Source organism: Chlorocebus sabaeus, chromosome 14 (assembly GCF_047675955.1).
Source record: "Chlorocebus sabaeus isolate Y175 chromosome 14, mChlSab1.0.hap1, whole genome shotgun sequence".
Lineage (NCBI taxonomy): Eukaryota > Metazoa > Chordata > Mammalia > Primates > Cercopithecidae > Chlorocebus > Chlorocebus sabaeus.
The window spans coordinates 68230257-68244804 of record NC_132917.1 but is presented as its reverse complement, the minus strand read 5'-3'; the positions used below and the strand labels follow the sequence as shown (position 1 = coordinate 68244804).

General features: G+C 41.7%; 1 protein-coding gene across 3 annotated transcripts in view; it reads right to left on the bottom strand.

The window, feature by feature from the left end:
* Positions 1-4712: 4712 nt before the first annotated feature.
* PLEK (pleckstrin) overlaps positions 4713-14548 on the bottom strand; it is a 68650-nt gene continuing 58814 nt past the window's right edge. For all 3 annotated transcript variants that reach the window (XM_073023046.1, XM_007970407.3, XM_007970408.3), the window contains 4 exons: positions 14064-14168; positions 8965-9048; positions 8039-8108; positions 4713-6481 (listed from right to left, as the gene is read on the bottom strand). In XM_073023046.1, coding sequence (XP_072879147.1) covers positions 6345-6481; positions 8039-8108; positions 8965-9048; positions 14064-14168 — 396 coding nt within the window. In that variant the 3' untranslated portion in view covers positions 4713-6344. The remainder of the gene's footprint in view (positions 6482-8038; positions 8109-8964; positions 9049-14063; positions 14169-14548) is intronic.

Below are 14548 nucleotides of genomic sequence, written 5' to 3'. Positions count from 1 at the left end.
AGAGGGGACATCCTTCTGGAAAGGGAAGTCAGGGCCAGTTTGTGAAGGCCCTTAGATGCCAGGCTATTGCATCAGTGTCTGAACTGTAAGCAGTGGAGAGTCAAGCAATTTATCAGTAGTTTTTAACTTTAATTTTGGTGAAAATTACCGATTATTTTTTTAAAAAGCAGTAGTGAAAGTATGTAGACCCTACTGCACGCTTAGGAAATCAGAATTCCTAAATTTGGGCTTCAGGCATACGTACCATGAAAAAATTCCACAGGCAATTCTGACACAGACCAAAAGTCGAAAGCCACTACTACAGAGTGTAGATTGCCAGGAGTACCTTCTACAGCAGAGGGGTCAGAGGAAAGGAAACCAGAACTTGTGGAGTGCCCACCTGTTTCGGGTGACTTACAGGTATTCTTTCATTTAGTCCTAACAACCCTATGAGAGGAATATTACTTTCATTTTAGAGACAAAGAAACTAATACTCAAGAGTGGTCAGAAATGCAGTAAAACCAGGGATTCAAACTGAGGCTCCAGGCTCCAAGACCACTGCCTTTCCCACTCTATCACTTGACCTCCCATTAATGGCCCTATGCATTTTCCCCTTGAAACTTACTACAGCTCAAATTAAATAGCAAATGTGGTGTTAGAAAACTTCTCCTCCCATCCTCTTTTTTCTCCCTCAGTGACAGCTAAATTTTACCTTCCGTTTACCCTGAAACTGAGCCAAAACCACCGAGGGCTATAATTTCACACTAAGTTTATTTTTTTAAAGAAACTAAATTAACTTCCTCATAATTTTCTTTCTCTTTCTTCTACCGTTTCCTCTGTGACATCTCCCAATACACCTCGCAGTTCCGAAATTCCTTATTTAAAGCAGAACACACAATGAAATCCAAAATATTAAGTAATTACTTTAGTGATTTTCTTCCCTAAGGCTGATGAGGACTGTCTATATCAGGCTTCACACAACATCCAAAAGAAATGATGATGACACTCTGTTTAGCTTGATACAAACAAACATGAAGAGACTGGGGTTTTGTTTGTCTGCTTGTTTTTTAGAGATGGGGTCTCACTATGGTCCACAGGCTGGAGTGCAGTGACTATTCATAGGCGTGATGATTGCATACTATAGCCTTGAACTTCTGGTCTCAAGGGATCCTCCTATCTCAGTCTCTCAAGTAAGCTGATAAGCATATACCACCTCGCCTTGCTCACTGTTGCTATTTTAACCCAAGGAAGTTCCTCATTCTGCTTTTGGAAACCATTCTCTGTGGGTAGAATTTTAGCCACTGTATGTGTGTATATTTCTGTGTGTATCTACAAGAGAAGCTTAATATCTCTCCTTAAATCAGTAATGTATTTTCTGTTTTTTTCTTATACTTGAAGTTCTGGGATACATGTGCAGAATGTGCAGGTTTGTTACATAGGTATACAAGTGATACAAGTGCCACAGTCGTTTGCTACACCCAACAACCCGTCATTTACATTAGGTATTTCTCCTAATGCTGTCCCCTCCCTAGCCCCCAACTCCTCAACAGGCTCTGGTGTGTGATGTTCCCCTCCCTGTGTCCATGTGTTCTCATTGTTCAACTCCCATTTATGAGTGAGAACATGCGGTGTTTGGTTTTCTGTTCCTGTGTTTGCTGAGAATGATGGTTTCCAGCTTCATCTATGTCCCTGCAAAGGACATGAACTCATCCTTTTTTAAAGGTTGCATAGTATTCCATGATGCATATGTGCCACATTTTCTTTATCCAGTCTATCATTGACAGGGATTTGGGTTGGTTCCAAGTCTTTGCTATGGTGAACAGTGCTGCCATAAACATACATTAGCATGTGTCTTTATAAACATACATTAGCATGTGTCTTTATTTATAATCCTTTGGGTATATACACAGTAGTAAGATTGCTGTGTCAAATGGCATTTCTAGTTCTAGATCGTTGAGGAATCGCCACACTGTCTTCCACAAAGGTTGAACTAATTTACACTCCCACCAACAGTGTAAAAGCATTCCTCTTTCTCCACATCCTCTCCAGCCTCTGTTGTTTCCTGACTTTTTAGTGATCAACATTCTAACTGGGGTGAGATGGTATCACATTGTGGTTTTGGTTTGCATTTTTCCAATGACCAGTGAGGATGAGCCTTTTTTCATAGGTTTGTTGGCCACATAAATGTCTTCTTTTGAGAAGTGTCTCTTCATATCTTTCACCCACTTTTGATAAAGTTGTTGGTTTTTTATTCCAAATTTGTTTCTTTGTAGATTCTGGATATTAGCCCTGTGTCACAATGAATAGATTGCAGAAATTTTCTCCCATTCTGTAGGTTTCCTGTTCACTCTGATGATAGTTTCTTTTGCTGTGTAGAAGTTCTTTAGTTTAACTAGATCCCATTTATCTATTTTGGCTTTTGTTGCCATTGCTTTTGATGTTTTAGTCGTGAAGTCTTTGCCCATGCCTATGTCCTGAATGATATTGCTTAGGCTTTCTTCTAGGGTTTTTATGGTTTTATGTCTTACATTTAAGCCTTTACCCATTTTGAGTTAATTTTTGTATAAGGTGTAAGGAAGGGATCCAGTTTCAGCTTTCTGCATATGGTTAGTCAATTTTCCCAACACCACTTATTAAATAAGGAATCCTTTCCCCCATTCACTGTTTTAATCAGGTGTGTCAAAGATCAGATGGTTGTAGATGTGTGGTGTTATTTTTGAGGCCTATGTTCTGTTCCATCGGTCTGTATATCTGCTTTAGTGCCAGTACCATGCTGTTTTGGTTACTGTAGCCTTGTAGTATAGTTTGAAGTCAAGTAGCCTGATGCCTCCAGCTTTGTTCTTTTTGCTTAGGATTGTCTTGGCTATACAGGCTCTTTTTTGGTTCCATATGAAATTTAAAGTAGGTTTTTCTAATTATGTGAAGAAAGTCAACAGCAGCTTGATGGATAACTACTTTAAATTTCATATGGAACCAGAAAATGGCCTGCATAGCCAAGACAATCCTAAGCAAAAAGAACAAAGCTGGAGGCATCATGCTACCTGACTTCAAACTACACTATGAGGCTACAGTAACCAAAACAGCATGGTACTGTTACTAAAGCAGATATATAGACCAATGGAACAGAACAGAGGCCTCAGAAATAACGCCACACATCTACAACCATCTGCTCTTTGACAAACCTGACAAAAACAAGCAATGGGAAAAGAATTCCCTATTTTATAAATGGTGCTGGGAAAACTGACTAGCCATATGCAGAAATCTGAAACTGGATCCCTTCCTTACACCTTATACAAAAATTAACTCAAGATGGATTAAAGACTTAAATGCAAGACATAAAACCATAAAATCCCTAGAAGAAAACCTAGGCAATACCATTCAGGACATAAGCATGGACTAAGACTTCATGACTAAAACACCAAAAGCAATGGCAACAAAAGTCAAAATAGACAAATGGGATCTAATTAAACTAAGGAGCTTCTGCACAGCAAAAGAAACTAACATCAGAGTGAACAGGCAACCTACAGATTGGGAGAAAATTTTTGCAATCTATGGATCTGACAAAGGGCTAATATCCAAAATCTACAAAGAACTTAAATTTACAAGAAAAAAACCAACAATCCCATCACAAAATGGGCAAAGGATATGAAGAGACACTTCTCAAAAGAAGACATTTATGCAGTCAACAAACTTACGAAAAAATTCTCATCATCACTGGTCATTAGAGAAAAGCAAATCAAAACCACAATGTGATACCATCTTACCCCAGTTAGAATGTTGATCATTAAAAAGTCAGGAAACAACAGAGGCTGGAGAGGATGTGGAGAAATAAGAACACTTTTACACTGTTGGTGGGAGTGTAAATTAGTTCAACCATTGTGGAAGACCGTGGCGACTCCTCACGGATCTAGAACTAGAAATACCATTTGACACAGCAATCTTATTACTGGGTATATAGCCAAAGATTATAAATAATTCTACTATAAAGACACATGCACATGTAGGTTTATTGCAGCAATCTTCACAAGAGCAAAGTCTTGGAACCAACCCAAATGCCCATCAATGATAGACTGGATAAAGAAAATGTGGCACATATACACCATGGAATACCATGTAGTCATAAAAAAGGATGAGTTCACGTCCTTTGCAGGGACATGGATGAAGTTGCAAACCATCATTCTCAGCAAACTAATACAAAAAGAGAAAAACAAACACCACATGTTCTCACTCATAAGTGGGAATTGAACAATGAGAACACATGGACATAGGGAGGGGAACATCGCACACTGGGGTCTGTTTGGGGGTGGAGAACTGGGGGAGGGATAGCATTAGGAGAAATACCTAATGTAAATGATGAGTTGATGGGTGCAGCAAATCAACAAGGCACATGTATACCTATGTAACAAACCTGCATGTTGTACACATGTACCCCAGAACTTAAAGTATAATAATACAAAAGAATCATAAAGCTATTGTGATGATGAAAAATAAAAGAGAGTGTTACCCTTAGTAAATAAAACTGAGTTGTAAGAAAGGAGAGTCATTTGTTTGTTTGGTTTTTTTTAGTAGAGATGGGGTTTCACCATGTTGGCCAGGCTGATCTTGAACTCCTGATCTCAAGTGATCCACCCGCCTTGGCCCCTCAAATGTTGGGATTACAGGCATGAGCCACCATGCCCAGGCAGAGGGGAGAGTTATCAATAGAAGGGAAAACAGAGTCAACACACCAAAAATGCATTAAACAGAGTCATATATTTATTTCAAAACATTAAGTTGACTTCCCATTAATAAATACTTTAACACTGAGTGTAGAAAAACTTGTGTACATTCTATAAAGACAATTTATTAAACAATCAAAGAAAAAGACAGTTCTTTACCTCTAGGCTATTGATAAAACCATCTGGGAGTAGGAACAGCCTCAGGAATGTTACAGGGGAATTGAGGGAGGGCAAGAGAGGAGTTGATGAAATGAGGAAAAAGGTTCTACTCTCCTTTCTTTCCTGGGGCCTTAAAATTAAAAATCTGGAATTGAAAAATATACTTTCACACACATATCTGCTTCAATGGGTGCTGTCTTTCTCAGTCTTGGAGAACAATCACACTAGTTAGTGGTCAGGTCAAAAATTGCACACAAGTTCCCAATTTTAGTCTAGGTTAGATCACTCTGGTTAATCATAGGGCCACGATGCCCTCAGAACTCAAGCAGGAGCTGATGCTACTTGTGCTTAAAGCTGAGGCACAAATAGAATATCATTAACTGGAGAATTGAAGATGCTGCACAATGCTAACAGCCCCTCTCAGAGGTTCTGCGTGGCTCTGAGTCCTTTCAGTGCAGTTGTTGAATTAACCCATCATCCAGTGAGCTGGCTGGTAGTTCAGCCCCTCCACTTCCTGCAGCTGTCTCCACACTCACCAGGCAGTTGCCCAGGCCTCTCACCCATGGGGGGAACCCATCTGACCACTTTTTTTTTCTCTGTAAACCTCAGCTGAAACAGAATCTCACAGATGTGGGGTCCCCCTCCTAATTGTAATAAACGTTAGAGAAATGCTCCAGAAAGGAACAAAGGGAGACCCTCTCAGATCAGCCTCAACCCAGGGTGGAATAGGCCTCCTCTGGGCAGCTTCAGGGCATAGAAAAGACCCTCAGCTACTCCTGGCCTCCCCGGGTCTCTTTCCCAGAAGACACAACTTTCCAGGCTGCGAAAAGTAATAAAAGTCAAAACCCTCAAAGCCACCACTGCTCTCGGGAAGTTTTTGAGTAGGATGAGGAAGAAAGAAGAGAGCTCTCCTTCGTTTTGTTACACGATCTCGAGGCCAAGAGCAAGTAGAAGAGAACAAAAGAGGTTTCTTCCTGGTACTACAGATCAGCAACAGTTTCAGAGGGAAGCCTTGGCTCCGGTTCTGGTGCATTTGAAGATAACCGAAGGCCAAGACTTAGCCAAGGAAGGACACCAGCAGATCAACTAGATACACTTTCACTTCTGCGAGTGTTAGAACCACAGGGGAGGCTTTTTTTTTTTTTTTTTTTTTTTTTAAGCGGGGGGAACCTCAGGAATCTCCTAGTTGAATTTGCTCGTTTTCCAGAAAAGGCCCTGAGGCCTGGAGAGGGCAAGCAGCCTACTGAGGCTGCACAGCTTGTTATATCTGCTTGGGGGTCATGGAGAGGGGCGGAGGGGCTGCAGTGACCAATACGATGCAGGGGAAGCTTGCGCGCCACGTGGTGAGTTACATTCAGCCCCCCCTGCACATGAAAACTTCCCACCCCTGGGCTCTTTCCCGTTGATTTGTCACAGAAGTGGACAGGTCCGGGACTGAGCTTGTCCGTGGGCTTCCCGCAGGAGGGGAGGAGGAATGCAGGAGTGTCTTTACTTCCCAGTTCGGGAGGCCACCTGGATGGCTTTGATCCACTCTGTGCGCTCTTTGGGGCTGGCCGCTTGCAAGAAATAGTGCACTTCATCTGCTGTGATGATCTCAAAAAGGTTCTCTTCCTCACTCTTCCTGCCTGGGGAAAGAGAAGGAGAATGGTCGCACACACAGGCATCAGAAAGACCACTTGGTCCACCCTTCTCTGCAAGCCACGAAATCTCTGTTTTCTTCCTGTTCTAAGGAAATTGACTATGTGGCTTTCAAACATACAAACAAGGTATGATTATAGAATAATTCATTGCACAGTTATATGTATAGTATTGATACAGTAGATACATAGTATGATTGTGTGTGTATATATATTTTTAAGAAATAGGTAAAACACTTAAGGAGAAACATTTTCTTTCATAGATTACAAGCAAACTAAATTTCTCACCTTGGTATAGCAACAGTGTTTAATGAGTAACCTCTAATAGTTTCTAATGGGTACCTTCCCTCTGCTCATAATATAAATCAAGGGTTGCTCCTGATATCTATCTATCTACCTGTCTTTCTGTTAATATAGATTTATATTTATAATATACACTTATATATTTATATTTATAATATATATATGTGTATGTGTGTATATATATGTTTACATACATACACAAAGCCAGACCTACCAATAGTACCACAAGTATAACCTGAACTGTTTTGCATCAAGGGCTAAGTCAGAGTTCTGCTGAAGACTAAAAGGCAATAACCTGGTCAATACTGTGACAAGACTTAAAACATCACAAATCAAATAAAGAACCAGCATGCTCTCTGCCCCAAAACCAAAGTATAATTCTAGGTGGTGGGAGTGGAGGTGGGCAAATTCAGGCACAAACTCTAGGCATTTGCAGTTACGATGTTTTCCTGTCAGCCTTTATCATACTACAAACCAAAATGTCAGGACAAAACCAGGGTATGGGATGTCAAAACCACATCTCCCCAGATATACCATTTGTCCTCAGCACCTGAGAAGTCAAACTACACCCACGTGGTTATTCCATGCACCAAATCATAGCCTTGTGGTCTGGGGTCCTCTAGTACAACCCCTTCATTGCTCTTCTTCTAAGCCATTGTGAAGTGATGGAGTTTTCCCAGCATTGCTTATGTACTTGCTTGAGGCATCCACAAAGCCATCCAACTCCCCAAGGCCTGGACAGCCTGGACGGCAGTTTGGAGACAAAAAATAACTCTTGGTTTCTCCAAGGTTTTCAGACAGGAAATTCATTCCTGCTATTTTTTTTTTCTTTTCTTTTCTTTTCTTTTTTTTTTGGCAGTGGGGGAGGGGGACAGAGTACTGCTCTGTCACCCAGGCTGGATTGCAGTAGCACAATCTCAGCTCACTGCAACCTGCCAAGTTCAAACGATTCACAGGCATATGCCACCACACCCAGCTAATTTTTGTATTTTTAGTAGAGACGGGGTTTCACCAGGTTAGCCAGGCTGGTCTCGAACTCCTGACTACAAGTGATCTGCCCTCCTCAGCCTCCCAAAGTGCTAGGATTAAAGGTGTGAGCCACCATGCCTGGCCCATTCCTGCTTATCCTGATTAATTAATTGATTGATTAATTAATTGATTGATTAATGTTGGCCCAGGATGTCCAGGTGTGGGAGGGGAGTCTGAGCGGACACACCTCTCTCACACAGAAATTCATCTTACCATTCGAGTTGCTCTCCACTGAAGTCACCACACAGCCTCTCAAGTGAATTGCTCCCAGGGGATCTTCTGCCTAAAGAAGAAAGGAGTTGTTTGTTATGTTTCCAAAATACAGCATACAGAGAGACCTCATCCTCTTGGTGAAAAAGCCAGATTCACTCTAGTATACATCAGGGTCCCCAAAATAAGTAAGAGCAGAAGGAGATTAAAGAAAACTGCTTCCAAATCTAGGGTCCTCCCAGATCCTCCACACCCTGCTTCAGTGGGCCCAGGAGGCTGGATGAGAAAATGCAAGTCAATCTGGACTTCAATCTAGAGAAAAGTGACAGGAGAGGTGGAGACGCTCAGGTCACTGTATCCCACCAAAAAAGAGCTACATGTTTCCAGAGCTCTTTCGTCCCATGCACCTGATGCAGCAATATAGGAATCAAGGGGAAGTCAAAGAGCCCAGTGCTACAAGCAGAGGCTGAGCACCCTACCCAGAGTTGTCTTCATGCTTTCAAAGTGGTTCATTTTACAGTGGAAAAAGCCCTCTTCAACAATCAACAGCCCAAATTGCTGGATTTCATACCCTCTTCCAAGTTTATCTGGATGAGGAATTATCACCTTTATGCATATTAAACCATGGACTGATTTAATTCCCCTGAAAATATCAGACTGGGGAAACAATATGTTGAGTTGACCAAATAAATTACAATATAGTGATATTTTGTTCCATCCCTAAGCTTATACTGACCTCAGAGGCCCAAGATCTCAGATCTTTGCATTGAAAGTAGATAGAAAAAGGTAGAGGAGAATGGGAGAAACAAAAAGTGGGCCAGTAAAGAGAAAAAGGGGATATCAACAGAGTAGAGGGGGAATAGGAAGTCCTGATTATAAATGAAGTGGATTTATTTATTTGAATGGATGTAGGAACCACAGGATCTTACCCCAGCAGGGTCGTAGTAGTGCAGGTAGGCAGGGTCTTCTCTCAGGATGAACTTCCTCACTTTCCAGTTTTTCCTCCTATGCCCCTGTATTCAGGATCAACATCAAAAGAAAGGATGGTGAGTTCCCAGCATCACTCTGCACATACAATACCTACAGGATAATTATTTGCTGAATTGAGAAAAGAAAGAGAAAATGAAATACTAACTCCAGGATAACAATACTCCAGCCTAGGTCTTTGTCAGGGAGATAGTACTACAGCCAATTAATAATTTGGATGTTATTAGATCAAAGAGGTGGATTAAATTATTTCTACTTATTGTCTGCCAGCTTCAGTATGATATAAGGCAGTATCGAGTACAATATACTATGTTAGGTAATGTAGGGGGAATAAAGAGGCTTAAGATGAGTTTATGATTTTTTAAGATTTAAAAACTTTTTAAGATTTAAAAAATCTTTACAGAGTTTATGACCTATGTTGAAATATAAAGTAGTAAATGCCCGAATCAAATAATTGGTATAGATAATGGATTCCAAAGGCATTAAGTAAGAAATGTGTGATTGTGGGGTTTGGATATCAAAGAAAGCCTCATAAAGATCTGCACTTATCCATGTGGGACGCAGGATTTAGATGGGCAGGAAAAGGTGGGTAGGAGGACAACTGACAACACAAGAGCAGAAGTGGGAATGCAAAAGACATACTCAGGTGTTGATGAATAAGACCAGTCTGACTAGAATGTAGGGTTTGTGAAGAGCAGCAAAGGCAAGGTGGGAAAAGTGGACAGGGATTCAGTGGAAATAAAAGGCAGGGTTTGTTGTTGATGGCTTTTGAGTAGGAAGTGAAAGAATGACAATTACATTTTAAGAAGATTAATATGGTGACAAAGCGCAGGATGGACCAGCTGGCTAGATTAAAGGAAAGCCAGGGAAAAGATAATAAGTAAGAAAGAATTCATTAGGGAAGGATCACAACGATCCAGGCATAAAATTATTAGGAACTAAATCTTAGGTAGCTGCAGTAGGAGTGGAAATGCATGTTGCTATAACAGACATGACAAAGAAGGAAGAAGAAGAGGAGGAAGAGGAGGAGGAGGAGAAAAGGAGGAGGAAGGTAGGAGGAAGGAAAGAGGAAGGAAGAAAGAAGAAGAAAGAAGGTGACGACTTGTCCTTTCCCAATAGAATTAAACGCTGACATTGTCTAGACTGAGTTTTAAGGGCAGGATTTGTGTTTTGCTTATCTTTGCTCCCCAGGGCCACAGTGCCTGGCATACAGCAGCTGCTTCATATCTGTTTGTACTTGCCATGAGTTACCAAGTTTTTTCCATTAGTGTATAGCAGATTTTAAACTGTCACGGTAAACCTGACTCTATGATTTCCCACAGAAAATTCAAATAACTTAACTCCAGAAGCCAAAAATATTATTATATTAAAAGATACACGGTTTCTATCTTGCCAATACAAGGAATATTATTTGTAATTTTTTTTTTTTTTTGAGATGGAGTCTTGCTCATCGCCCAGGCTGGAATGCAGTGGCGCAATCTCAGCTTCACTGCAAGTTCCGCCTCCCGGGTTCACGCCATTCTCCTGTCTCAGCCTCCTGAGTAGCTGGGACTACAGGCGCCCGCCACCACGCCCGGCTAATTTTTTGTATTTTTAGCAGAGACGGGGTTTCACCGTGTTAGCCAGGATGGTCTCGATCTCCTGACCTGGTGATCCGCCCGTCTCGGCCTCCCAAAGTGCTGGGATTACAGGTGTGAGCCACTGCGCCCGGCCTTATTTGTAATTTTTAAACCACCACATATTGGCAAGCATGTATACAAATTTGCCAACATTTTTCATTGTACTTGTGCTGAAAGCAGTAAAACGTGTGTGGTTTTAGCAAACAGTGCCTCCTTTATAGATCCAGAGGAGCTTCAAGGAAGCTTTCAGAAATGGGCCTAAGTTTTTTAGCGAAACATTTGGTGAAGGAACTCATTTCCAAAGAACTTTCTACTTCCTGAAGGATGGAGCTGGAACCCTTGCAGAGTCATATGCAAGGACAGAAAATATTCCTACCTGCTATATCATGTCCAAAATGACTTTTGCAAAGCATAGACTTCCAAAAATATACATTGCTGCTCTTTGCCTTAAGTAATGTTGCCCTTCAGAATAACAACACAAAAGTTGCCACCCCATACCATTTCCTCTTCACTGACAGACACACATATCATGCTGTATTGTGCAATTGCTGGACAATCACCAACTTATTATGAGTCAATGGAAGAGGAAGGCAACAAGAGGATGTGAAATCAGCCAATGTTGCCCAACCACCATATTCCCTTTAAGCCCTCACTGACATCACAGTGTGACACATTGAAGAGTTGGATGTTAGTGGTACATTTCTGGTCATCTTTCACTTAATGAGTATTTTCTAAGGAATATTAAGAAATGCTTGTATGCCTTGGGTTTCCAAGAGTTGCCACTGAACTGTCAAAGTCATCTACTTATATTTGACTTAACTAGCTCCCCAAATGTTCATTGCCTATGATAAATCAAGAAGGATGCTGAACTCTGCGGCAGATACAAGAGAAGCATATATAACACATTGTTCCTCTCCCTCAAGGAACCTAAATGTGGTTGAGAATCAAACAAGCAGATACTTTATTCATTGTTATAGCAGAAGCAATTACATAAAAAGGGATTATATTGAATGTAATCTAAGATCATTCGTCCTCAAACTTGTTGCCAAGTAAGATTATTTATCCTGGGATGAGAAAAGTGGAAATGATGGGGCAGGGGTGATGGCCCCCAGTTGGCCACAGCTACTTCCCATCTATGAGGTGTGGAGCACAGGTGTCCTTTTTCATTATAACAAGGCTTCTATAAGGTTAATCCTGGCTAACTCCCAGCAGCAAACACAAGGGAGGCTTACTTTTGGATTTTAAAACAAAGTTTTAAAATTCTGAGAATTCCCTTGGGTAATTTTGATGTAAACCATGGTTACTAACCACTGAGCTAAGAGATTAGAAACATTAAGGGGAAGTGTCAATTCAAATTGAAAAGGTTTTTGCTCCCCATTCCCTGAAAAAAAATAAAATTCAGAGGAAAGAATATTGGAAAAGAACAAAATTCCTTTATGCACATAGATTTCTGTTTTCTTCACATAAAAAGGAAGCTTCTAAGAAAGAAAGATTATTTAACTTGTATACTGATAATAGAATAAATTTGCTTTTAAGAAAAAGGCTGGCTCAGTGGTTCTCAGCCTTGGCTGCACATCAGAATCTACTGGGAGCTGTAAAAATCCGGAGGTTCTGATTTAATTGGCCTGGCATGTAGTTTTAACAGTTCCCTGGGATATTAAAATGTGCACCAACCAAGCTAGCTAAGGAGAAATTGTACCTATCAAAGGCTAGGCAAAGGAAAGCAAAGGAAAACACATAAGTTCAATCCTTGTCCCTATTGTCTTCAAAATACATCCAGGCACCATTACCCACACACAAGTTTTGACCATCCCAGGTCTCCTACTGGGCTGCTTCACTGAGACATGGCTCCAGTCCAACTTTATCTACTCTTTATTAACCTTCTTCCTGGGCTTTCCAAGAGCCCCATTCTAGATTACGGCTTGTCCAATCAACTAATACAAGAAATAGCTGATAACAATATAGAATGATGGAAGAAATCAACAAAATAAGGAAATTCCCTCCCAAGTTACTCTTCTTGCTTAATAGCCACATTCCAGCACCTGCAATCAAAGAACCAGGAACATAGGAATGTTTGTCAGAACCAACGAGAAAGCAACAGCAGGCAAACTGTCCATGGGCAACTGCCCGAGCCTTCCCGGTGTAAGGCTGGCCCTGCCCCATGCCTTTCCTTTAATCTAGCCCGCTGGTCACCCTGTCATCAAAAATATTACAATAGTCCATGAATTCTTTATAAATCCTTGCCATATATTTCTTAGGATACTGTTCTCTTAAAACCTGATGTGAAGGTAATTTTTCCATTCGAATGTCCCACTTCCCCCAGTGAAACTCAAAATCCATATCTATACCTCCTTTCAGCTAGCCCAGCCCAGAGTCCCTCTTTATAAATATAAATATGGGCTCTTCTCTGGTTCTTCCCTCCTTGCCCATTCCATCAATCACTAAGATGGACATTCAGGGTCCTAACATGAAGTAAATCAAGTCCCCCAGTCCCATGGAGCCTATAGACAGTACATGGAAATCTCCTGATGGCAACCGATTCTCTCCATTATATACTGAGCAGCGCTTTTAAGGCAGCTCACAGTACAGCCAGGAAGGCAAGACCTTGGTCCTGCAAAGCAGCCTTGGCCTCTAAGATGCCTTGTACTAGTATCAACTAGCTTCCCCCTGAATATTCTCATGTCTTCCTGCGACGTCCTCCACCAGGTGCTGGCCCTGGCTTCCTCAGTCATCTTGGCCCCGTCCATCTCTTACCTCTTGGCATCATATGCCTTGGCACCTGGTAACCGACTGGGGCTCCTCAGCACTCCCCAGCCCTTGCTTCCAAGACTGATGGTGGCCTGTACCTTTGGACACCTGGACATCCCCCCAGGACTCTGTCCATGCCCTCAATCTGCATTTGACTTTTGCCTGCTGTTCCTGTGAACTGGCCTCTGCACGCCCAGGTTTCGGTCTTGCCGTGCCCTACCCACAGACTGGAATGACTCTTCTTTGCTCTCAGTGGTGTACTCTGTTCCTCTTCTGGGCGTGGCCTGTTCCTGTTTTCCTGGTTGTTTTGAAGGGAGGAGGGACAGGTAAAATGGAAGTACTTTTACCATGGGACAGCTTTGTCTTTTGGATGCCATCTCTTAGACAATTTATCTCCTCCGGCCATATTTTTCTTGAAACATCTTTTTTTCACTATGATATGGATAAAAGAGGCATTTTCCTACTTGCAGGGACATCTTCTGCCCTGTCAAACTCAATCTTCCTGACCTAAAGCCACTTTGATATCTACAGAGCTACTCATCCGTCTTTCACTCCGTGAGTTTCATTTTCTGCTTGACTATTAACCAAACAAACCAAAAGTCACTGGGTAACTTAAAAACAAAAAGGACCTTGTAAAGGGAGAAGGCTAGATGGGAGCAGTGGTGGCCACTCACCTGCTTCAGTAAACATCCCTGCTTGATGATGACCCCTCTGAATTCTTCTTTCAGAATCACGTCATCATCACTGGAATTCTCTTCACAGAAGAACCCACTGTCTGGCTGTTGGGAAACCAAACAGCAAGCTGACGTCGCCAGTCTTTGGCACATTGCAACTTGTGCCATCTCCATTTCCCCCTCCCCTCCAGCCATAAGGGCAGCCTCCTCATTTTCCTCCATTCCTGTGTACATCCCAATCTGAACTTCAAAGGTCCTTGATAAGCAAGTTTCTCCTCCTCCTTTTACTTGTTTCAGGGGCTGTCCCTTTCTTGCCTCCACTCAGGTGTGATTTTGTCAATATCCTTTTATTCTGGAGGGTTTCCCAAGCTGTGTCCTAACTTTAGCTCCATCTTCCTAACCAGGCACATGTCTACCTTCAAAGCCTTCCTTCTCTTGGGATATCACAGTCACATCCTTGAAAGCAGGGCAGGCTAATTTCTCAT